Source organism: Acomys minous (genome assembly GCF_964271855.1).
Source record: "Acomys minous genome assembly, chromosome: 6".
NCBI lineage: Eukaryota > Metazoa > Chordata > Mammalia > Rodentia > Muridae > Acomys > Acomys minous.
Window position 1 is genome coordinate 69,281,352 of NC_140487.1, and position 23,356 is coordinate 69,304,707.

Genomic DNA, 23,356 nt, shown 5'->3' on the forward strand with positions numbered 1-23,356 from the left:
AAGTTGCTGACTGGGAGATACCTGGTTCCTGATATTGATATATATAATATATATATATATATATATATATATATATATTATATATATATATCTGATTAGCCATCATCCAGAAAGAATGCTGGAGTTAGACTTTCTGATGGCTCCTTCCAGGCTGGACAGCTTGTGGAGTCTTTAATCAAAGTGGCTACCTCCGGGAATGTGATTTCTATGAGAAGAAGTTGTAGCTTCTTAGTTCCCCGGTAGAAGTGGAGACAAATACAAGCTGCTGAGTTTTCAATGGCGCTTTGGTATCTTCTACAGCTAATACAAGTGAATCTGTATGGCACAGTGAGGAGCAGGGGGCTTGGGAGCAGGCGTGGCTAGGAAACTGACCTCGGAAGAGCAAGCAGAGGATTGAAAGGTCAGAGTGTGGACCCTCCAAGGGAAACGCTTTGTTAATGTGAAGCTCTCATGTACCAAATGCACGAGATTCTGATTAAAGATAGGTTCATTTTGGTTGGCTTGTAAGGGCATAAATTCACTAGGCATTTGGGATGCCTGGAGATGCTTTTGGCTATCACTTTGGGTGGCGGAGGGAGGGGACAGTGGGTACTGACATGTGATGAACCGAGCCCAGGGATGTTGCAAAGCATTCTGCAGTGGCACCTGTGTCAAAGAGCAAAGATTGCCCTGGTTCCACATGTCCATAGCGTAGCGCTAAGGTGCAGAGCAGGACATTTGAGTAGACTGAGGAAGAGATTAGGTGGTCACAGCCAGGAAGGTCAGTACACTCCAGTGACATGGTGGGTTTGTCCGTCACAAGTTCACACTGCCTGGAGCTACTCTGTGCAGTCCGCCGGTCCCCTTGTCTCAAAGAAAACATTGAACCAAACAAAGTACAGTTGATATTCCTCACAGAGGAGTGTTCATTTTAACCCTCTCTCCACAGGCAGAGAGAGCTCCATGGAGATTCTGGGACTGGATGTGGTGGTAGTCAGCTTTCTAAAAGAGCTGGGACCAAGTCCCAAGTCACACACTAGGGACTAAGTCCCCCGAGAAGGGGCATCAGTCTGACAGCGTGAGCTTCCATGATGCTGATGGGACTCTGTGTTCTCGAAGGTGGTGAACGTGTCCAGGCTGGAGGGAGACGACAATCCGGTGCAGCTCATCTACTTTGTGGAGAATCAGGATGGAGAGAGACTCAGCGCAGTCAAGTCTTCAGACCTGATCAACAAGGTCGACCTCCAGAGGGCAGCCATCATCCTGGGGTACCGGATTCAAGGCGCCATTGCCCAGCGTAAGTCAAGGGGTTTGTCCTGCCAGCCACGCGTTCTGATGGTGAACTCTGAACTGCAGCATTCTGACCTGGGTGGGGGTGGGGGTGGGGTCCTGAAGTGGCGCTTATGGAAGATGCTGGCTGTTGGTACCCACCCATTGGCTGAGACTTTCTTGTGTTTGTCTTACATTTATTTATTATTACGCTGGATGAGTGTGTGTACGTGTACATGTGTGTGCGCACATGGTGCATGCTTGGAGATCAGAGGACAATTTTGTAGAGTCAGTTTTTTCTTTCCATCTTTATGGAGGTCCTGGGGGTCCAACTCAGGCCGCCATGCTTGTGTGGCAAGTACTTGATTTTTTTTATTTCCATCTGTGTGCCTGTGGCCATTGCTGTTGTTTTTCTGACTTCACACCTCATATTCACGGAGTTAACTTGTGAGTCATAGAACCTTATATCAACAAAAACATCTTTGCCCTACCCCTGTACAAGTTTTCAGTTAAAAACAGAGAGAGAAAAAAAAAAAACAGTCTTAGGTAAAATAATGTACCTATTCTGTTTTTATTCCAAAATCTTCCATGTCACACCCGGCATGTTGGCGGGGACAGTGAGTCACTCAGGAAGCTGGGAGGCGCCCTCTAGGCTGACTGCTTCCTTCGGGGTCTTTAATACAAAGGAGTCCCTTGATCCTTATGGTCTTTTCAGTCCTGTGCCTCACACCACTCTGCACTTAGAAAGACCTGTTTGATATTGCTTATTATGATTGGACAGTGCTTGGCCCAGCCCTCTGCCAGGGACTGCTCTCAGTGCCTCTCTTCCGACTCACAGATTTGGGGTGTAGACTTAAAATGAAGAAAAAGGGAGCAGCATGGAGAATCAGAGCTCTCTAAATACGACTTTACAGTCAGACTGCCTCCTCAGTGTGGGTGCCCCCTGCCCCGCCATGATCCGGAGCAGGCCTTGATAGTTAGTGCATGGGAAAACCTGCTCCCCACAGCAGTGGGGCAGGTGGATGCCCTGACGTCAGAGAACCCTGAAACACTTTACCGAGGGCAGGTAGGAGATGATACAAGGTTTGTTTTTTCCTACGTCAGTATGTTTACTTAAAACATAGACTTACGGACCTGTGCTTAAATGTCGTGTGGGTGCATGCTGACGTCCATAAAATATACCCCAGACAGATATAAAGATGTAATTAGAAGTGATCACCAAGACAGTCACATTTCAGACATAATTTTGTAATTAGCACTTGTAAGATAGTGGAGTCGGCGTAACCTACAATTCTGTCAACACTCATGGAGGCCGAGCGTTACAGACAGAGGGCACGCTGTGACCACAAGACATGGTTTCGCATTTCTCAGGTAGCTTTGTACTTCAGCTGTGAAGGTCGGTTACCACAGCCTGGCTTGTCCATAGCAAGTAGGACTTTGATGTCCTCTCAGTCAGTCACAGCTTTCTGGACGAAGTCATTTGCAGACGGAGGGAAACCGTAGCCAGCTTCTTTCTATCAGGCGCTCCACGTGACTCTCACTCTTCAGATATTAGCCAGGTTCTTCCTTGTGAATGGAGAGACGGGGCTGGAGAGGTGGCTCGGTGGCTGTGAACACTAGCTGCTTTTACAGATGACCTGGGTTCAGTTCCCAGCACCCACATGGCAGCTCATGACCATCATAACTCCAGCTCCAGGGGATCTGGCGCCCTCTTCTGGCTTCTTGCAGGCACGCACGGTGCACATTTGTACCTCTGGGCAAACACTCATATATAGAAAATATATCTTTACAATAAGTGGAGTGACTCTAGCAGAGCCATATTGGTGAGGAAGGTCCACATAGAGGCGACCCCACCCCGGGGGTGACCCCACCCTGGGCATCTTCTGCTTTTTGCCCTCATGCCCTTCAGCTCCGGCTTCTGGAACACTGCCACCCTGTTACCACAGCTTTTAGCTGTTGCAGCTTGCTCTCCCCACCACTGTAGCCAACAGTGCAGCTTTAAACCCTTACTTTAGTTTTTAATTTTACTTTTTAGTGTATGCATGCTGGTGTTTTGCCTGTATAGATGTCCATGTGCCACCTGTGTGCAGTGCCCACAGAGGTCAGAAGAGGGCGTTGGGTCCGCTGAGACTGAAGTTACAGACAGTTATGAGCTACCATGTGGGTGTCAGGAACCAAAATCCGAGTCCTCCGGGAGAGCAGCAGGTGCTCCTAACCCCTGAGGCCTGTGTCTAGCCCAGCTTTTAAATGATACTTCTGAAATGACCCTCTAGAGGAGAAAGCTTGTGGGGAAATCGGTTCTTGACCCTGAAGGCTGAGCTGGGTGGGGGCTGCTGTGTGCATGTCTTTCATCTGATGAACAGTGGCACACGCCTTTAATCCCAGCACTCGGGAGGCAGAGGCAGGCAGATCGCTGTGAGTTCGAGGCCATCCTGGTCTACAGAGCGAGTCCAGGACAGCCAAGGCTACACAGAGAAACCCTGTCTCAAAAAACCCCCCCCAAAAAACCCCCCAAAAACAAGAACAGTGGTGGACAAGATGAAGTGATAGCCATTAGCAGGCTGTTTGGCGTGCTCTGAAGATGACTGTGTAGCCAGTGGGCTCAGTTTCAGATCAGTGAGGAAATAATGATAATAATAATAATAATAATAATAATAATAATAATAATAATAATAATAATAACAACAACAACAACAACAACAACAACAACAACAACAACTTTCTAATATTGCGTTCAGAGCCTGAGGCACATGAGAGAGCCGCCCCCTCCTTGTTTATACAAGGTTGATTTGAAGAGCATATGGATACCTTTTGAGAGCGTGGGCAGGGAGGTAGGGAATGATGTGGGGGCAAGGGTGTGGTCAGTATATGCCAGTACTGGCCTATCGAGCCAGTCAGCAATCTTCCAAGTGCTTGTCACTGACTACAAAGTTAGACGATGATCAACCAGTGCTGGCTTTTCAGTAAAAAATGGGAGGTCCGCAAGTAGCTTCTAACTGGCCCAGAGCTCGCTATAAGCCTCCTGAGTGCTGGGGTTAGAGGTGCGCACCACCACACTCCACTCTCGTTTCTTTAGCTCCTACTTAGTCCTTGCTCTCCTCCGTCTCCCTCTTTGTGAAGTATCCTCACTTGAGTCCCCTGACGTGAGGACTGTTTCAAGGCCACATGGGCAAACATCCTGGGGTCAAGGTTGGTAGAAGGGGCATCCACACTTGCTACTAGGGCCAGGCCAGGGGGTCTTGAGGACACCTTTCTCTGCCTCTCTCTGGTTTCCCTAGATTAGAACGAAGAAGAATGCAACTTGTCTCAGCTCCTCGACGGAGCTGTCACCACGCCTGTGCTGTTGTTTGTTCTTGGGCAAAATGAGCTAGCAGTGTGAATTCCACCCAAGCCACATATTAAAATGCAGCCTTGGTCCCTGCGTGTTAAACCTAAACTTCTCCAAGACTCTTTCTGTTGGGGCTGGAGGGATGGCTCACTTGTTAAGAGCACTGGCTGCTCTTCCCCGGGATGGATTCACAGCACACACATGGCAGCTCACAGCCCTCTCTAACTACAGGCCAGGAAATCTGACACCCTGCTGGCCTCCACATGCACTGCACACATAGGGTTCACAGACATACGTGCAGGCAAGACTCCCATACATATAAAGTAAAAATAAGTAATGAATCTTTAATAAAAATAATCTTTTTGTAGCTGGGCGGTGGTGGTACATGCCTTTAATCTCCGCACTGGGGAGGCAGAGGCAGGTGGATCTTTGAGTTCAAGGCCAGCCTGGTCTACAGAGTGAGTCCAGGTTAGCCAAGGCTACACAGAGAAACCCTGTCTCGAGAAACAAAAAAAAACATCCCCCCCAAAAAAAACCCAAAAATCTTTTTGTGTTGTTGCTGCATCCCCGAGCAGACATGTTTTCATCCCATGACAGGTATTAGATTTAGTCCCTGCCAGTCACAATTTAAGGGTGTTTGAAAAGACAAGACTTCAGAGCTGGGTGAGCTGAGCAAGAAGGATTTGTACAGCATCTAAAGTTGAGACTTTGATGTACAAAGGGCTATTTTAAGAGACCAGTAAGGCACCATTCTTGGAACAAATATAAGGGCGTTGTCTCAGGGAGGTTATGAAGCAGCCGCCTGGGGGATGACAGGGGGAACATTTGGGCTTAGTGGCTGAATCTGAGAGAGAGGGTCTCTGAGCTCACAGGACCTGCAAAGGATCAGTGAGGAACGGAGAGGACACAGGGCAAAGGGTCAGCCAGTTGAGGAAGCTGGAACAGAAGGGTCCATGCAAGGTCGTCTGGGCGGGGAAGGTGAGAGGCTGTGGTGTGTGGCACGACTGTGAGCACAGACAGGAGATTCCAAAGAGTACATTTCACTTTAATATCACCTAATAATTGGTACCTGTTACTTTTTTTGTTTGTTTGAGACAGGGTTTCTTTGTGTACCCTTGGCTGTCCTGAACTCGCTTTGTAGACCAGGTTGGCCTCGAACTCACAGAGACCCGCTTGCCTCTGCCTCCCAGAGTTCTGGGATTGCAGGTTGATACCTGTTATTTTTAATAAGGCAGTTTCCATTAAGACTCGTGTTCCGAGGGTTCAAAGAAGATCACAGGTGAGGAAGACAACACCCCGAAATCACACATTCAGGCTTCCATTTCCCAACAAACACCCCCTTTAGTTAGGCCTGAGTCATCTTTTATTACTTAAAAACGTGGGGAAATACATGTATTCCGAGGAAGGGGAAAGGAGAAATGATAGAATTATAATCTCAAAAACAAAAGAGAAACTCACAGGTAGCACTTACTGACCTTTTTGAAACCATAGGGACAAGTGACAGTGGCTGTACTCAGTGCATGAAGCCGCTTCCACTCTGCATTTCCAGAGCTTACCACTATCCCAGACAGCGCTCTGCCCACTGGGTAGTACCCTCACTTGGCCCGCAGGTCCTAGCAGCCACTGTCCTCCCTTCTGTCTAGGGATTTGACTGTCCTAGGAGCCTGGTTTGCTGTTCACACTCATGTGTCTGGCTTCTTTCACTGAGCATGTTTTCCAAGTTCAGTCCCGTTGTGGCTGTTTGGATGCTCACTCCTTCTTTTTTCTCCAGTGTTTGCGTGTGGGGCAGGTGGCCTGCTCTGTCATTCTCCACCCAGTTCCTTGGAGACTCACTGGACCTGGACATCCTCCTGTGTCTGCCCTACGTAGTGCTGGGGTTGCGGTGGGGCTAGGACTGTGCCCCTGTTTGACGTGGGTGTTAGGGATGTCGATCCAGCTCCTCCTGTCCGTAGAGGAGGTACCCTGACCCAGTGAGCCATCTCCACAGCACCCCGCTTCCTGTTTTGAAGCCGAATAGTACTATACTGTGTGGATATTGCTGCGTTTTGTCTGTCCGTTCACCTGTTGATGGGTTTGGGCTTTTCCACCACAGCTGTAGCTATGAACACTCTCACGACGTCAGATGCCGACCGAGGGGGATGAGGCCAGTTGCCTTTCTTCTGGTGCTGTGTTTTCTCTGGCATGTAGCACGAGCTCCATTATATGGTGATTCATTTCTTGGTGTTTTCCCTCCCACCACTAGAACCAGTGTACTGCTTGTCCATTGGCATATCTTTTTTTTTTTTTTTAAGATTTATTTATTTATTATGTACACAGTGCTCTGCCTGCACATGTGCCTACAAGCCAGAAGAGGGCACCAGATCTCATTACAGATGATTGTGAGCCACCATGTGGTTGCTGGAAATTGAATTCAGGACCTCTGGAAGAGCAGCCAGTGCTCTTAAACATTTTGTAGATATGAGACACACACACACACACACACACACACACACACACACACACACACACACACAAAGAACTGAGTTGGAGTAAGGAAGGGCTTCCCTCCCAGATCTCCAAGTTCTACCTCGTGTTCTTCCCAGTCACAGCAGGGTCTTGAACATGTAGCTCCTCTCCTCACATTTGAAGAGAACCGTTTTGAATGAACTATTTTATGAGATGTTATGGAGCAGGAAGAATAAACCAGACATTGGGAGACTGGAATCAGCCAAGATTTTGTCTTCTAGATGACACAGCCTCTGTGTCACTGTCATCCCTGATGTGTTCCATTTAAACGTGCCTGGTTATTTTTTCTGTCCTGAGCTGTGTGACGAGCCCCTGAGGCTCCTGGAGGAAGGCGCGTTTCGTGCCCGCAGGTGAGTGAAGAGCGTGCTGCTGAGAGCTTTTCTCCCTCGTCTGCTCATCTGCAGCTGTGGACAGGGTGAAGCGGCCATCCCCGGAGTCACAGAGCAGCAGCCTGTGGGTCGTGGTTGGTGTGGTCATCCCAGTGCTGGTGGTCACTGTGATCGTCGTCATCCTCTACTGGAAGCTGTGCCGCACAGACAAGCTAGACTTCCAGCCCGACACGGTGGCCAACATACAGCAACGGCAGAAGGTAAGCGCCCACCCAATGTCCACGTGAGCACCCTTGTGAGGCAGAGGCAAGTCCAGGCCTGGATGCTGAAACTCAGGAGAGGGCCCCTGAAAGAACTCTCTGGTCTAATGGCGGGGTGCTCGGTCTTCATGTGTGCTTACTGTACCCCAGTTCTCTGTGTTAGTAATACATTAAAAACAGAACCTGTAGCCCGGCGTGGTGGTGCACGCCTTTAATCCCAGCACTTGGGAGGCAGAGGCAGGAGGATCTCTGTGAGTTTGAGGCCAGCCTGGTCTACAAAGTGAGTCCAGGACAGCCAGGGCTCTGTGTAGCAGAGAAACTCTTGTCTCAAAAACCAAAAGAAAAAAGAAAAAAGAAAAGAAAAATGAAAAACACCAAAAGCCCAAAACTCAGCAACTATAAAAACATTTAGGTAGAAAGTGAGCCTGGATCCACTGTGATTTTATTTTTGAGAGGCTCAGTAGATCACTTCTTCCCGTGAATGAGTTGTGATCTGTTCACTATGGCTACTTTCAAAGAGCAGTGACCACGCAGGTTCCCTCTGGTCTGTGTATCTCTCCTCCTACACAGGTCCACTATATTAGTTTCTTTCTGTCCATGTTGGGAACCCGTGTGTGTGTGTGTGTGTGTGTGTGTGTGTGTGTGTGTGTGTGATCAAAAAAGAGTGTTGGATCCTCTGGACCTGGAGTTAGGGATGGTGCATGCTGCCCGGTATGGATGCTGGGAGCTAAACTCTGGTCCTCTGGAAGATCAGCGGGTGATCTTAACCACAGAGCCATCTCTCCAGTGCACATTTAACTGTTAAAAACTGGGTGTTCATGTTTAAAACATTGACACTTCAGTATTATGAATGGACTTCAGTCTTCAGCCTGTCCCACCTCTTTGTTGTTGTATCGAATGGTTGTCTACTGAGGCGCTCAGAGCGCCTTCCTCTGAGGCAAACAACACTCGTACCTGTCACCTGCTGTTCCCGACTTGGCTTTTTTTAGATAAGAATAAAAAAAAAAAATCTCAACCTCCAGTTCTCTAGGTTTTTTTTTTTCAATGCCTCTTTCCATGTTTTCTGTGCCCCTGTTGGACTCCCTAGGTGTTTGTTTTTTAAAGAGATGTATTTATTATGTGTACAGTGCTCTGCCTGCATGTATGCCTGTCTGCCAGAAGAGGGCACCAGATCTCAGTATAGATGGTTGTGAGCCGCCTTGTGGTTGCTGGGAGTTGAACTCAGGACCTTTGGAAGAACAGCCAATGCTCTTAACCTCTGAGCCATCTTTCCAGGCCTGGTTGTTTTGTTTTTTAAGTTGGTTCACCTATACCTAATTTGACAGCAGTTGTTTTTAGCTCCCCACTTTTCATTTGTCTCTCCAAAGCATTAATTTTTTTTTTTTTTTTAGAAATAGGGATTCTTTTTCATATGAGTGTTTTTGGAGTTTCTATGATATTGTTGTATGAAGTTTCATGGCAAAGTAATTGACTTGGGGTTAGTGCCTAGCAGCTCACCTGGTGTGAATAAAAATCTTGCCTCATTCTGGAGAAAGTCTTTAGCTGTACACATGGACCAGCGTGCATCTCTCCTACCCTGTTTAGTCTGTCTGCTGACTTATTAGCGCATGGCCACTGTGTAAATCTTTCCTACTTGGAAGGATTGCTCTATTCTGAAGGTGATAAGATCAAGCGAAAGAACAAGAAATAAAAGATTACTATAGTTAAAAAAAAGATTACCATAATAACTTTCTGATTTTATTTAGATGATTAAAAAAAAATCTCCCTTTTAGCCAGGCACAGAGGTGCATGCCTGCAATCCCAGCACATGGGAGGAAAAGGCAAAAAGATCACAATTCAAAGCCAGCTGGGACAAAAACAAGACAACAAAACAAAACCGGCTGGGGAGAAGTCTCAGTGAATAAAGAAGTTGCCAGGCAAGTGTGAGGACCAGAGTTCAGATCCCTGTGCCTACATAAAAACTAGGGGCATCTGGTGTAATCCCAGAACACCTGAGGAGGACACAGGATCTTTGAGACAGATGGCTAGTTAGGTAGAGGAATCTATAAGTTCTGGGCTCAGGAAGAAACCCAGCCTCTCAGTAAAAAAAAATAGGGAGTGGTCAGGAAGTCAGCCAACATCATTTCACACATGTGTGAACATGCGTCCACCACATACCACACGCACGGAGCTCGCCAAGATGGGAAAATGAAATGAAACTAACACCATGACTATTACAAATGCCAGTGTACTAAATGAAAAAGTAATTTTAAAACTTTTTATATACCCATAATAGTAAATAAAGAGTATTTTGTTTTCTTATCAATTAATCCTATGCAAAATCAGAATTACATAGCAAGCTTATGGCTATCAAATATGTTAGCCGTATTTTGTACATGAATGTTCTCGTTCCCTGCCATCCTCCCTGATTACTGCGCAGTCTGTGAGCACCCATGGCTGTTATTGTTGCGGTAACAAACGTCATGGAAAAGGTACCGCCTGGCATGGTGCTCAGTGACTTCCAGGGAGGGAAATGACCTGTTCTGGTGGAAGAGTGTTGTCACAGGAGACTTAACCCACGGAGACGGCTGCATGCTTAGGCCTTTCCTGCTCTTTGATGTGCTGTCACGCCCCTTGTGGGAGCCTTACTTGTCATAAGCTATCAGAGGCCAGTGTCTCGTGATGTGAAAATAGGATATCCCCCAAACTTCTCCTCTCACTGCTTCTGTGATAAGTCCATGTGGCAGATGTTGCTATAAATCAAATGGGTGTTTTGGTTTTTTAAAAATTTATTTATTTGTTATTATGTATACAGTGTTCCGCCCACATGTAAACCTGCAGGCCGGAAGAGGATGTCAGATCACATTATAGATGGTTGTGAGCCATCATGTGGTTGCTGGGAATTGAACTCAGGACCTCTTAACCTCTGAGCCATCTCTCCAGCCCCTAAATGGATGTTTAAAAAAACAAAAACAAACAAACAACCTTGCAGCCTGAGGACAGGAGCTGCAAGGGTCTCTGTGCACACACACACAGCCTTGTTGCAGCAAACACCTGTGTGGCAGAACCCCAAGGAAATGGTTGTCCGCTCGCACCATCGGGAGGCTCGCACTGTCAGGAGGCGAGGCCGCCATGTCTTCTTTCCCTGGCACTGCGGCTCTCTGTGCATACTTGTCCGCAGTAGAGCGATGGTGACCTCCCATTAGTTTAAAACAAACCTCCCTGCTCTCTTCTGGGGCTACACAGCTTTGAAGGTTACCATCCCCCGAGGTTGTCGGTGAGGTCCTGTCGCATCTGGTACTGCCGGGTTGCTTTCCCTGCTCCTGTGGCTTGCTCTCTCCATCCTGCTCAGCCCACCCCCATGCCTCCCCGCGTTACTCTGTGAACTCCTACAGCAAAGCTCAGGGTTACAAACATCTGGAAGCAATAACTGTACTGACCTGCGCTCCCCACCCCTTCCCCTTGTAACGAAGAGACTGCTTTGGCTTGGCCGGGGGGTGGGGGGGTGGGGGGGGTGGGGGGGCCCATGATTTTTGAAATATGATAAGAGGGGAGAGGCCAATCTGTCTCAGGTTTCCAGGCAGGACCTTTTCTTATTTCCAGTAACAAGAGAGAAAAAGCCACGTATCTTTTCTTTATTTGCTTTAATTATCTATCCAGAGCCGTCAGTTGTTACTATCGCCTAGAAAGCTATGGTGTGGCTCTTTCTCACCATAAATGGCTGGGTGCTGCAGGCCCCAGGGGACTGTGTTTCTTCTGATGGGAATGGCCCATACCAGTTATTAGAGTGGAATTGTAGCCTTTGGGTGGTTCACACCCTCAGTGGCTTCTACCCTGGGCACTGTGGGCAGCCAGAAGGAGCTGCCCACACCATGCACGTCCTTTGTCTAGACTCCCAAGTGTGGGGGCCAGACTAGAATACAAGTACGAAGAGCATGCCATCTCTCGGTCCTGCAGAGCGAGCGGATGTGGGCAGTGGCAGTGGCTGCTGATGGGGAGTCGACGACACTCTGCTACCTTCTGAGAGGAGGTGATGCTGGCACCGAGGTGGAGGAGACAATGTGGATCTCTGTCGCAGTCACTGGTTCTCCTGCTGTGAAGGGACACCATGACCAAGGCGTTTAGTTGGAGCCTTGCTTACAGCTTCAGAAGTCTGGTCCATGGTCATCACCGTGAGGAGAATGGTGGCACACAGGCAGACATGGTGCTGGAGAAGTAGCTGAGAGTTTTACGTCTGCATCAGACTGATGGGCCTTGCCATGGCCTCCCCCCCACCCCCCACAAGACAGGGTTTCTCTATGTAGCCTTGGCTGTCCTGGACTCGCTTTGTAGACCAGGCTGGCCTCAAACTCACAGCGATCCGCCTGCCTCTGCCTCCCGAGTGCTGGGATTAAAGGCGTGTGCCACCACACCCAGCCCAACTGCGTGGGTCCAAAAGACCACACCTCTTAATCCTTTTGATCCTTTTAAAGAGTTCCACTCCCTGGTGACAAAGCATCAAATACAGTAACTGATGGCCATTCTTACTTTAACCATCACAACCTCAGAAGGGATGCATGGAAGGGTCTCAGTTGAGCTGGAACAAGCTTGCAAGGAAGGGCACAGCCTAAACCATGTGACAGAGGACCCAACTCAGGGGGCCTGTACATGTGTATGGGGTTGGAAACAGTACACAGGCAGCCTTGCAGGATGTCTGTCCAGGAGAGCAGTTTGGACAGCTGTCCATTTGCACTGGTCACTTGGGAAGGTCTGCAGATAGTGGCTTGAAGAGAAATGCCCCGGTGTCCTCCTGCCTAGCTCCAGACTCAGAGTCGGCACCGTCTGCTGCCCACAATTCAGTGTGGCCTGTGGGTGGGTGCCAGAACCTTGGAGTGTTCTCTCCTAACTTAAGGATCACGGGGTCCTGCGTGGCCACATTGAAGACAAACAGATGGCTGTAACTCTGCCTCGTCTTCACTTTTAAAATGGAAACAAACGTGGTAGCTGTGGGAAATTTTCACCAATTGTTATCAGTCGAGTTATAAATTCATACAGCGACACTCTCTGCACATTGTGGGTTTTTTTTTTCCAGACACTTTTGGGATTTGCTATATGGTTTCTATTGTCATCTTAACTGCCTCTCCCCTGGGGATCAGGCAGACCCATGCACTGGGGGGCTTTGCTGCGTCTTGCTGCATCTGGGTCTTGTTATATTTATAGCTCACGTGTTTTAAAATTCATCACGTGTCTCTCCTGTTACTTGGCTGACCTGCCTGCCCAGACCTCCCCGACTTGTCGGCAGTGCATTCCCATGGGGCCCAGACAACGTGGCTTGTCCCCCGAATGATAGATTGAGAAACAGAAAGAACAAAAGAGCCATCTTTCTTCAGAAATAACTGGCTGTAATTTGAATATTGAAGACTCGAATTCATCATGGTCCCTCTCCTATGAAAAACATGACAATTGCGCATGGTAGGTGGGGGGTGCTGTGCCAGCCTGGCCTAGTCTAGTTTATTTTTTAAGGAATGGAAAAACAAGTTCCTAGTGGTTCAGAAAGCAGGGGTGAGGGGTTGTGGGGTGATAGGGAGTCGGAGGGGGGGCTAAATTAAAAGTAGGGAGTTCCCTGGGTGGGGGGAGGGCGATGCTTTATGTAATCTTACCCCTCTGTGTGCAGGTGGCTTTGTGTTGTGTTTAAGTGTGGATGATTTGCCGTGTTTCTATGGTGGTTAAAGATGGTGACTTCCCCCAGCCTGTGAGGCGGGCTCTCGTGAGGATGTTTATGGCCGTGAGTTGGGATCGGCAGTAGTCAACAGGACTTGCGCCTTGCATTGAGTCTTGGTTCATCAACTCTAGTTAGTTTGGTTGTGCCAGTTGATTATCTTGTGTGTCATTTAGGCATTAGATGCTTATGGAGAGTCTACTGTGTGTCACATTTCTACCCACACCTTCCGTGTATAGCTGTAGCTCATGTCCTGAAGGCTCCACTGTTTATATTTACCACTTGGCCTTTCATCAACCAATAGCAGTTGAGCGTGCCACCGATCTCATTTGCATAGCCTTGACATTTACACAGCGTCTTTACGTATTGCCATGTTTGAGTCTGACCTGAGCCCTGCTGTTCTCTTGGGACGTGGTTAGTGCTTGGCCTTTGCCTATGCGGATGCTGCTGTAGAGGTCAGAGATGTCAGTGTCTTAACATCCGTTCTTTCAGAGGCCTTTTGCGTAGGCAGCAGTCCGTGGCTCCTTCAGTTTGACTAAAGCAGGCCCTGTTATGTGTAACTGCGGTCGCTGCCCATTTCTTTGAGGCATGTGCTTTCCTGGCGGGATATGTACCAACAGGGAGCTCAGCACGGTTTCTTAGCTGAAGGTCGTGCTGCTCAGGTGGCTGTTGTTGTATTGGTGACTTCTTCACCTAGAGGCACTTGTTCAGGAAGCTGGAAGACTGTGTAGCTTGCAGTAAAACATATGTATAAAATTGGTAATTGCTCATTTGGGGATTTTCCTCATTAGCTGGGAGTAATTGGTGTCAATTTGCCAATTTTTCTAGGCATCTTAAAAGGCTTGGCAGATAGACACTTGAGAATTATGTGGATAGGTAGATTTGTAATTTCAAGATGAAAATGATATTTATAATCACATGGTTCCTAAGTTAGAACAGCATGTCTAAGTCTGGTAGACAGGAACCCATACTAGTAATATAAAGTAGTGGATTTTTGTTCTTGTGTTTTTGGTTCAGGAATTACCTTTTTTTTTTTCTTCCTCTACCCATATATACAGAGATGCTCAACTGAGTCATTGTGTTTACTTAAACAAGGAAACAGATTTGAGCTAGCAAGTGGGGGACTTATGAAGGGCATTTTGCTGATTGCTATTAAGTATGTTACTTTTAAAAAGATATTTATTTTATGTATATGTGTGTCTGGGTGCATGTATGTGTGCCTAAGTGTATGTGTGTGTGCTGCGTGTATGGAGGATCCCTTGGAGGCCAGAAGAGGGATTTAAGCCCCCTGGAATTGGTGTTACAGATAGTTGTAAGCCACTGTGTGGATGCTGGGAATTGAACCCAGGTCTTCTGCAAAAGCAGCCAATGATCTGAAGCTCTGAGCCATTTCTTCAACCCCGTAAGTGCATTGTTTATGCTTAAGTCCAAGTGTGTCACTCTACAGCTAAGCAATTAACACAGAGGGACAACAGGTAAATGAGCACACAACATTCCTGGGGGACACTTACTGAGCAAGGGGTCAAGTGACGGCTGGAACACGTTAGGGTCCAGTAACTGAAAGAAGTTGATGGACACTTCCTGGGGTAATGGATAAAGGTTCAAGAAAACAAAGACGCCATCTTGGATCTGTTAATTTCATTCTTTGAAGTATAATTTTGATCTTTTTAGAAGTAAGCATGAAATTTTTTTTATTCCTTTGCTGTGTGATACAAAATACAGACTTAGGCTCTCTTGCTGGGGAGATGACTCAGCGATTAAGAGTGCTGCTCCTCTTGCCCAGGACCCAATTGGTTCCTAGTACCCAGTCTGTGACTCCCAGCCACCCGTAACTCGTTCCAGGGGGATCCAATATCCTCCTCTGGGGTCACAGACACCAGCCATGTAAATGGCACACGTACATTCATGGAGGCAAACATTCATACACAGAAATAATCCAATTAGAAGAAAAAAGGGACATAGGCTCAGCCCAGAGTAGTGGTGGTGTACATTGTTTTTAATAGTTTATGTTATGTGCACTGGTGGTTTTGAGTGTATTTATGTCTGTGTGAGGGGGTCAGATCTCCTGGAGTTGGAGTTACACACAGCTATGAATTGCCACATGGGTGCTGGGAATTTAACCCAGGTCCTCTGGGAGAGCAGCCAATGCTCTTAACCAACCATTGAGCCATCTCTCCAGCCCCAGTGGTACACAGTTTTAATCTTAGCATGTAGAGTATGAGGCAAGAAAATTGAACTTCCGGGCCGGCCTGGGCATATATACAGCAAGGCCTTGATCCAAACAATGACAACGAAAGCCAGGCTGAGGCCTTGTGAGCTTGCTGCTTACAAGCTCTTGGGGTCATAGAGGATGGTGATCTTGTGGCCTGGGTTCCCTTCAGGGCTGCCGTGCACAGCTGAACAGACAACGCACAGAGCCCTCGACTCAGCAAGTCCCGCTGGCCCCTCCTTGCCTCGTTCTTACTGACTCTTTGCAGGAGGGAAGTATTCGAAGGAGGTAGAGATGATGTTAAGTAGAAAGAAACCCTATTCTTGCTGTTTTTGCAAACATATGAGTTCACAGTGGAATTCTCCATTAAAGAAATGCTTGTGATGGGCCTGGGAGGATGGCTCAGTGGTTAAGAGTGCTGTCTGCTCTCGCAGAGGACCACAGTTTGGTTCCCAGCACCCATGGTGGATGCCTTATGGCCACCTCTAACTTCAGCAGCAGGGACTCCAACACCCTCTTCTGGCTTCTGTGGGAATCTATACTCACATTTGAACACACACACACACACACACACACACACACACACACACACACACACACACACACGCATGCACGCACGCCAAAAAACTTCAAGACAAAAATAGGTGGCTATAAGGGCCAAGAGACAGAGCTGAGGTTAAAGTGCCTACCGCACAAACACAGGGCCAGACCTTGATCCCCGGCACGCGTGTAAGAATGCGGGCATCATAGTGTGCACGTGTAATCCCAGCACCGGGGTGGTGGATCTCAGCCAGCCTCGCCGAGCCCGATACCTTGAGTACCAATGGGAGACCCTGTCTTAGTAAAAACAAGATGGGGTGCCAGAGAGATGGCCTAATGGTTAAGAGCACTCGTTGCTTTCTGCAGAGAACCTGGGTTCAGCTCCCCACACCCACGTGGTAACTCCAGGGGATCTGATGCTCTCTTCTGACTGCCACACAGGCACCAGGCATGCATGTGGTACACATACACACATGCAGTCTGGTTTATGGCCTCCGCACATATGCACACACACATGCTCACGTGCATGCATGCGCACATGCATTCACACACACACACAGGAAATGTATTTAAGATAGGGGAAAAAGGTAAGGCATCTCCAGGCTTATTGTGCTTTGATGAAAGGGGTCTGCTAAGCCCTTTGAGTCGCCGTTATTTGCTGTCCTAGGAGGTCCTCGTCTCTCTACAGAGCACTCTAAGAAGCGACTGTGTTCATAAGAGCGAGGAGTCTCTTCTGTAAGGGGCAACAAGACTGTTGGAGGGGTGTGGGGGAGGAGAGAGAGAGGCTCTGCTTCTAGGAAATGTTTGTCCACCCGCAAGGAGACCAAGTGGACCAGTTGAGGAAAGGCAAGTTGGATTTGTCATTTGCCACTCGGGTGTTTCTGAGTGCAGGGGCACAGGGAACAGCGGCCTGCTCTGGTAAAGGAAGCCCATTAATTAGAGAATGTTTTGTGGCTGCCAGCTGGGCCGCCTTTTGTTTCCAGGCAACTCTTTGTAAACTATCCTTGCAGTACCATTTGTCTCCCTCTGCTGGCAGAAGTCATTATTGCAGACTGCCTTTCCCCTACCCATCTGGATGTTTAGTATTGAGAGACTTTAGGTCACAAACCTAAGCCAATAGCGTCACTTTTGAGCATAAAGTAATGCATTATGATATCACCTTTTGCTCCTACACATGGTCCATTGTGTGAAAGTATTCCTGAGGACTCTGTGGTCAAGTCAAGCAGTGGTCCTAATGAACAGACCCCCTCTGGACGGCATCTTCTTTTTCTAAGTTCATAAATTTAAATATTTTATGTGTCTAAGTGCTTTGCGTGCATGTTTGTATGTATACCACATGTGTTCCTGGTGCCCACAGAAGTCAGAAGAGGGCATTGAACCACTAGAACTGGAATTAACAGGCAGTTAGTTGTAAGGCACCATGTAGGTGCTGGGAAAGCAAACCTGGGTCCTCTGGAAGAGCAGCAAGTGCTCTTAACCACTGAGCCATCTCCCAAGCCCCCAGAAGTGCTTTTATTTTCCATTTCCATTTTCCTATACCCTGCAGGCTAAATTTAAGGAAACTGTTAAGACTCACCATTTACCCTTGCAGTGTCATAGGCTCAGAAGCTTCAGCCTGGAGGAGGTGCAGCTCCCACGGTCTGACTTTGGGTGTGGTATCGGGTGCACTGGTGTCCCCAGAGAGAACACCTGGGCCCGCCAGTGAGTGTGGGTGTCTGTGCTGTGGAGCACGTCTTTCTAGAAGATCTTTACACCTTTGGTTTCTGGTTCAGTGAACTTTCAGATGTCTCTTTCCTTTTTTAAATTATTTATTTATTTATTTTCCAAGACAGGGTTTCTCTGTGTAGCCTTGGTTGTCCTGGACTCGCGTTGAAGACCAGGCTGGCCTTGCTTGAACTTACAGCGATCCACCTGCCTCTGCCTCTCTAAGTGCTGGGATTAAAGGTGTGCGCCACCACGCCTGCTGGGTCTGTTTCTTTGAAACCTCCCGTTTTCTCTCATGCTTCCTGCTCTTCCCCCCAGTTCTAGCCTGTTCGATGTTCCCTTAACGGAGACTCTGTGTTCATGCCCACATGTCTCCCGGCAGATGGTTGTCAGTGTCACCACTCAGACTGAACATCCAGGCTACTTTCCTCTCTCTCCAGCTTCCTGTAGCTGTTTTCCTTTGAGACGTTGTTTTTCAAACTAATCGTGTTGAAAGGGAAGTCGACTGTTTGATCTTCTGGAAATGCTGCTCCTTTAGGACACACCCTTAATGTCACCTCCACGTTGGAGGTGCCTTGGGCTTGCAGGCCGTTATCTGTCCTCCTCTGGTGTCACCACCGCCTCCCCTCCCCCGGGTTCCCAGAGCTGCCCTTTCTTCCCGTTTGCTTTGCTGGGATCTGGGTGGATGATCCTGATTTCACACAGGTCGGATCACTGGGCCTTGGGGCTCGGTCTCCTTGGAGTTTAGACTCTGCCTCTTTAGAAATGGAGGCTGCCTGAGTGTGCAGAGGGCGACCCTAAAGGCTGCCATTCGGAATGATAGGTGTGCAGCCTGGCTTCCCTCTCCACTGCCCCTCTGTGTTCGGCCCTGTTAGCACAGTTTGACCCGCAGCAAAGCTCTTTGAAGCCTTTACAATTTCTGAGGCCTGGGTGAAGTGTCACAGGTCTGTGACAACAGAGCACATGATCTGTTTGGAGTGGAGCTTGCACTGCTGTCTTGCTATTTAATTCTTTTATTCTTGTTTACACGTTCGTAAGCATCTTTGACAGATCCCTAAGTATAAACAGAACCTGGCCCCCTGTCTGTGGAAGGGTTGGTGGCTTTGCTGGCAGTCTTGGGTCAGGGGTCATGCTTCCCCGGTCAGCCCTCATCGTCTCTTGTCACCCTCAGACCTGACGTTGACCTCCTTGTTCGTGCGTGTCTTAGCTGCAGATCCCCAGTGTGAAAGGCTTCGATTTTGCTAAGCAGCACTTGGGCCAGCACAATAGAGATGACATACTGATTATTCACGAGCCAGCGCCACTGCCAGGACCTGTGAAGGACCACGCCACACCCTCTGAAAACGGAGACGTGCCGAGCCCAAAGTCAAAGATCCCTCCCAAGAGCGTCCGGCACAGAGGAAGGTCAGTACTGGGCTTTCTAGATAGTTCTCTGTGGCAGAACATGTTTCAGCCCCCTCTGGGTGTGAGCTGTTGCCTTGCATCTGCAGCCGGGGAGACCGTTGACTTCTCTAGCTCCACAGACGAACCCCAGAGTGTTCTCTGTCCCTTCTGCTGGGCCACCAGATCAGGCTGGGGTGTGACGTCTTCCCACCATATGCCTATTTGGTTGGCTTGCCCCCAGATTTGATCAGGGGTCAGCCATCCAGAAGTGTGTATGTTCTGAAGTGAGTGCCCTAGGCTTTGTGACGGTAATACAAGAAAGAATGTGTGGAAAGTGCGTAGCAGGGGCCAGTGAGGTGGCCTGGCAGGTACAGGCGCTTGCTGCCAAGTATGATGGCCTGAATCTGATCCTGCCCGGGTCCAGCCCCAGGCCACAGAGGAGATGAGGAGTGAGCCAGGCACAGTGGTGGGAGGTGGGGGGGGGTGTGGGGGGGTGGGATGGGATATGGATGGACGGACATCTTGCTGCTCTGACTGATTATCAAAGAAGTACAGGTTGTGCCATTTCGTCTCTGGGCATGTGTTTGATCTTTCTTTACATGACCAGGCTTACAAGTTCAGTCACAATTAGTCCCACAAAAAAAAAAAAGTACAAATAGAACAGATTTTGTTTTTATTATCAGCCCTATAACTCCAGTTCAGAGAATCTGAAGGTTGCCTCTGTCAACGCAAACACGTTTGTTATATGGCAGCCTGCTCTTAGCCTGTCAGTATTTGCAGCTTTAAAGTGTTCCAGGCAATCAGAAAATAATTTGAGCCAGTCTTTTTATGAATAGAAAATACTAACACCTAACTTTTTTTTTTTTTACTATATCACCTCATCATCTATGCTATAAAGTAGGACGAGGTTACTGTAGTCAGTGTACCTTATTTTACTGAGTTCCATCCTCCAGGGGTGGTACCTTTTATGGTGTACCCTATCTTTAAACTACATTTTCAGAGAGCTCTAAGCGTATTGTAACGGAAGGCAGGCCTGGCATCTGTAACCCATCCTCCTGGCCAATCAGAGTTTGTCAGTTATCTCCCAAACCAATCATATTGTTTGCGTTTGCTTAGGGGCAGATACCCTAAGATGATTCCTGGAGTTATGGCTTCACTATTTGTGCATTTCGCAATCTTCAGGGCACAAGGAAGCCTTTCATCAAATAGGGCCAGATAAAGTTATTTCCCTAGAAAGAGAACGGAGAGTACGTTTAGTTTTCCCAGGAAAAGACATAAACTGGATCATAGTGCAGAAAGTACCCAAGAATGTAACACGGAGACCATGAACCGTAGAGTGGGAGACAGAATGACAGCAGTCACAGCACTTGGCTCAGCTTGGCTAGGAGTGCATCAGACAGCTGTGCTGGCCTCATGACTTCTGCTGTTTGCAATGGATATGGCTGTGCCAGGAACCCACATGGTGAAAGGAGAGGACGGATTCCTGCAAGTTGTCCTCTGACCTCTGACCTCCACACAGGTGCTGTTGCACAGGTGTTATTGCCCTTTCTTCCCAGAGTAAACAGATAGATGTCAATAAACAAGTGAATGAATGGTAGACAGATGTCAATAAATGAATTAATTACTAATTAGTAAGTAAATGTATGTATGTATGTCCTCTGCGCACGCTCAGTCAGCAGGGCTTCTGTATCTGAGTTTGGTTGGTTGATGGCCGGCTTGCTTTGTCTTCAGGTGACCATCATCAATTCCTCCTGTTTGCTTTATTTTTTTGTCCCCAGCTTCTGCTGCTGTGACCTGTGTTAGTTAGCACATCACAGGTCCCCACCTAGCCCTCCTTGCCCATTTCCAGCCCACTTTCAATTCCACCTGTCAAAGCAGAGCTTTTAGACAATTGTGTATTTAACTTTGCAAATGGGGGGAGGATCAGGCCTGTGAGTCAAGTCTGGTTCATAGCTTCTGCCTCTGAGGCTTCCCTCTGTCAGCCCCGCCTTGAGAGTCGGGAACTCTGGCTTCTGATTGGCTGCTGGGACTGGAGAGGCTTTATTGAATGTCAGTCTTCAATGTCCAAACCTTTGGCAGCACTTCTTCTGCCTCGAGGATCTGGCCTAGCTGAAGAATTTAATGGACGTTGGAGCGTGGTTCTTAGCAAAGAAACTGAACTCTGCAGAGAGATGCTCTTGGCTTAATTCTATCCCAGGCCTAGAGTGCAGCCGATCAGCAAAGGTGATTTAATGTGTTAGTAAAAGTTTTCAGGGAATTGCTTTCTCCCCCAGTAACCTCACGGTAAACAACAGCTGGTCCCATCATCACGATGGTCTTTGAGGTAGACGGAGTTACCCTGCGCTGCTTTTTAGTTCCACCTTCATGGATTCCACCAGCTGTGCCTCAGAAATGCTAAGGGGCGAAGCCAGTGCTAATGAGAACGCACAGCCGTTATTCTTAAACGGTCTATGGCACTGTTTGCAGTGTTGTGCAAGGCGCTGTCAGTAATGTGAGGATGGTCACAGGAGAATGGTGTAGTTGCTGCAAGCACTGAGCCGTTGCCCTTAAGGGATTTGAGAGCATCCGTGGTCCACAGATACTGAGGGACGGCTGTGGAGAGAGTCCCCCGAGGATACCAGAATGTTAGCAGTTCGTGTTGCTGTTGAAGCTAAGGAGTCCATTGGAGACCAAGTACTCACTGAGTACGGCTGTTCCCTAGCCTGGTGCATCCCGGCGACATGCTACCCTTAACTCGGGGAGTCAGATCTCATCAGGGGTCATTGCCTGAGGAGGTTTGGAGTTACCTGAGTGGCCCCAGGGCCTCCCTGGCTTCCGGGGATTCTCAGGCACAGTTGATGCTAACCAGAATCCAGGTTCTTCTTCCTTTTTTTTTTTTTTTTTTGGTGTTTCGAGACAAGGTCTCTCTGTGTAGCCTTGACTTTGTAGACCAGGCTGGCCTCGAACTCACAGAGATCTGCCTGCCTCTGCCTCCCAGAGTGCTGGGATTACAGCCCAGCTTTTTTATTTTTAAATCACACCTGTCTCTCTCCCTCCCTCTCCCTCCCTCCCCCTCCCTCCCTCCCTCCCTCTCTCTCTCTCTCTCTCTCTCTCTCTCTCTCTCTCTCTCTCTCTCTCTCTCCCCTTCTCACAGGGCTTTTCAAATGCTGACCCTTGCTCAAACACTAAGCAGATTCTTTTCCATCCAACTTATGTGAGACCCATCCTAACTGTCTAGAAAAAAAAACGAGGGCCAGAGGCTCAGCCCTGGGCCCCGGTAGCTATGGGGTCTTCCTCCCTCCAGCCCTTAGTGTTTTAGCATTGGTTGAAATGCACCGTGCTCAGTTGTTAGTCTTGCCAGTCTGGTCTCAGGACATGCTCACTAGAGCCATAGTATGATCTTCGAATTTTGTATTATTTTTCCTGGCAGCCTGCTTCCCAATGAACATGCCATTTTAATTTAATTTAATTTTTAAAAATTTATTTATTACTACATATACAGTGCTCTGCCTGAATATGCCTGCAGGCCAGAAGAGGGCATTAGATCACATTATAGATGGTTGTGAGCCACCATGGGGTTGCTGAGAATTGAACTCAGGACCTCTGGAGGAGCAGTCAGTGCTCTTAACCTCTGAGCCATCTCCCCAGCCCAACATGCCGCTTTAAAGCCCTCCCTGTGCTCGTGTTGCTCTGATGCTTGCATTCTCTTCTCTGTCTGCAGAGTCTCCCCCTCAGATGCAGACTCTACGGTCAGCGAGGACTCCAGCGAGAGGGATGTGAGAGAGAAGCCGCCAGCCACTGCCCAGGAGAGCAAGGCCCAGAGAGCTCTGCAGAGCGGTGGGTCACTACCCTTCCTCCCCTTGTTAGCAGTTGTCACCGTCAGAGTCCCCAGGCCAGGACGGGTTACCATACTGCAAATACTAAGCTTTAAAAAAAAAAAATCTACGAAAATGGAATATACGTCACTTGTGTTGAGTTTCTCAGTCTTGATTGCCACTCTTGGACCCCGTGTTTGTGTCTGTTTCAAGATAAGGCACACGGGCGTGGGGGGGAGGGGTGGGGGCCGGGGGTGGGGGTGGAGGGGTGGGGGTGGAGACTAGCGGTTCACTGAGTTGTGTCTTAAAGCTAGCCATGCATTCTAACTTAGTGTCCAAACAAATTTCCTGCCTGAAGGACAAGGGGAGTTTAATGGAA

At 48.3% G+C, this 23,356-nt stretch overlaps 1 protein-coding gene across 4 annotated transcripts in view; it reads left to right on the forward strand.

Moving 5' to 3' along the window:
* Window positions 1-23,356, forward strand: part of KIAA1549 — a 124,975-nt gene that overhangs the window by 75,213 nt on the left and 26,406 nt on the right. For all 4 annotated transcript variants that reach the window (XM_084787608.1, XM_084787609.1, XM_084787610.1 and 1 more), the window contains 4 exons: window positions 1,099-1,276; window positions 7,486-7,670; window positions 19,008-19,204; window positions 22,884-22,999. In XM_084787608.1, coding sequence (XP_084643734.1) covers window positions 1,099-1,276; window positions 7,486-7,670; window positions 19,008-19,204; window positions 22,884-22,999 — 676 coding nt within the window. The remainder of the gene's footprint in view (window positions 1-1,098; window positions 1,277-7,485; window positions 7,671-19,007; window positions 19,205-22,883; window positions 23,000-23,356) is intronic.